Below are 1,388 nucleotides of genomic sequence, written 5' to 3' on the forward strand. Positions count from 1 at the left end.
GGGTCACAGGCGAAGCCTGCAGCTCTTCTGGGGGCAGCGCTTTCCTGGTCATGAAAATGGGTTGGTAGGGAGACAAAGGGCAGAGTGAGCTGACCTGAAAAGACTGTGTTTCTCAACATGGTGTAGACCAGCAAGTGAGGGCAGGGCAGGGAAGGCGAGAAGGCATGGAAAGGCACCAGCGAAGCAAGGGTGGCAGATAGCAGGGCCTTTTTTTTTTTTTTTTGGCAGTCTTTGTGATTGTATTGAAGCGCAAATAAACATGCACAGGAGCGGTCTATGAGTTTGCTCCGCGGTGCAGCCTGGCGTTAGGGTCCTGGTCTCGGTGGCTTTGGGCCGCTCTTCCCACGGTGGCATTGCGGTTCCTGGAGGAGACGTGGCCCGCAGTCTCCACGCTGTAAGACCCGCAGCCCAGCGGCAGCAGCTCCGGGCCCTCCACGCTGTGCACCGGGGACTCCGGAAGCCCCTGCGGCCGCGCTGTCTCTCTGCTGCTTCCTGCGCTGGGCATCAAGTTGCGGGCCTGGAACCTTCTCCGCGCTCTGCTGTCCACGCCCCTGTTTTTCCACCCATCGTGCTGAATTTTGACACAAAGGTCTGATCGGTGCCTGATGATCTCGGGGTTCACAAGAGAGCGAAGGGCCACGTGGTGCCCAGTCAGATCCGGCTGCCACCGCATCAGGACATTTTTGCCATAGAATGAGGTCATTCTTTGTCACAGCCATTGGAATCCTTGTACCCCAGCCTGTTCTACCTTATTCTTCTGTTTCAGTTTCCGGTTAACTCTTTAACGCTACTACTGCTGTGGTTCTGTGACTCAATATTCATATCGATGATCTGTTCAATACTTTTGCTCTCCAGGCTGATCTTTTAAAAATACATGGCAGATCACCTCGCGTTGTGCTGAAAATCCTCCAGTGATTTTATTAAAAGCAGTGTTTTTTTTAAAAGCAGTGTTTTTTTGTTTGTTTGTTTGGTTGGGTTTTTTTTTTTTTTTTTTTTTTTTTTTTTTTTTTTTTGTCTTGGTCTTTTTGAGACAAGGTCTCACTGTGCAGTTACAGGCTGGCCTGGAACTCACTTGAAGCTGGCTCACTGACCAGGTGCAGAAAGGAGGAGAAGACAGAATCCACCGCCCCAGAGAGTTTCAGGATACTGCAGATATCCTGACCACACATGTCTACTCCTCCTTAGCAACAGAGGAGATAAGGACTGTGTGGGTTTTTGGCTGAGCCCTGCTCCATACAAAGCCACAAACAAGTGTGCCCTGGATGTCAGCCAGGCGATACCTGTGCAAGGAGACACAGTTGAATGCAGCAACAGAACTGTTTATAGTAATCAGTAACTCATTTTCTGCTGGTGAATTTAATGATTTTTCTAGTAGACTTTCAGACTCT

General features: G+C 49.9%; 1 protein-coding gene across 1 annotated transcript; it reads right to left on the reverse strand.

Moving 5' to 3' along the window:
* Window positions 1-274: 274 nt before the first annotated feature.
* LOC101787053 (putative large ribosomal subunit protein eL32') lies at window positions 275-703 on the reverse strand. Its single transcript, XM_005004593.1, has one exon. The coding sequence runs from the start codon at window positions 701-703 to the stop codon at window positions 275-277; it is 429 nt and encodes a 142-aa protein (XP_005004650.1).
* Window positions 704-1,388: the final 685 nt, after the last annotated feature.

Source organism: Cavia porcellus, unplaced genomic scaffold (assembly GCF_034190915.1).
Source record: "Cavia porcellus strain 051 isolate PalLab524CR breed Dunkin Hartley unplaced genomic scaffold, mCavPor4.1 scaffold_1, whole genome shotgun sequence".
NCBI classification, from domain to species: Eukaryota; Metazoa; Chordata; class Mammalia; order Rodentia; family Caviidae; genus Cavia; species Cavia porcellus.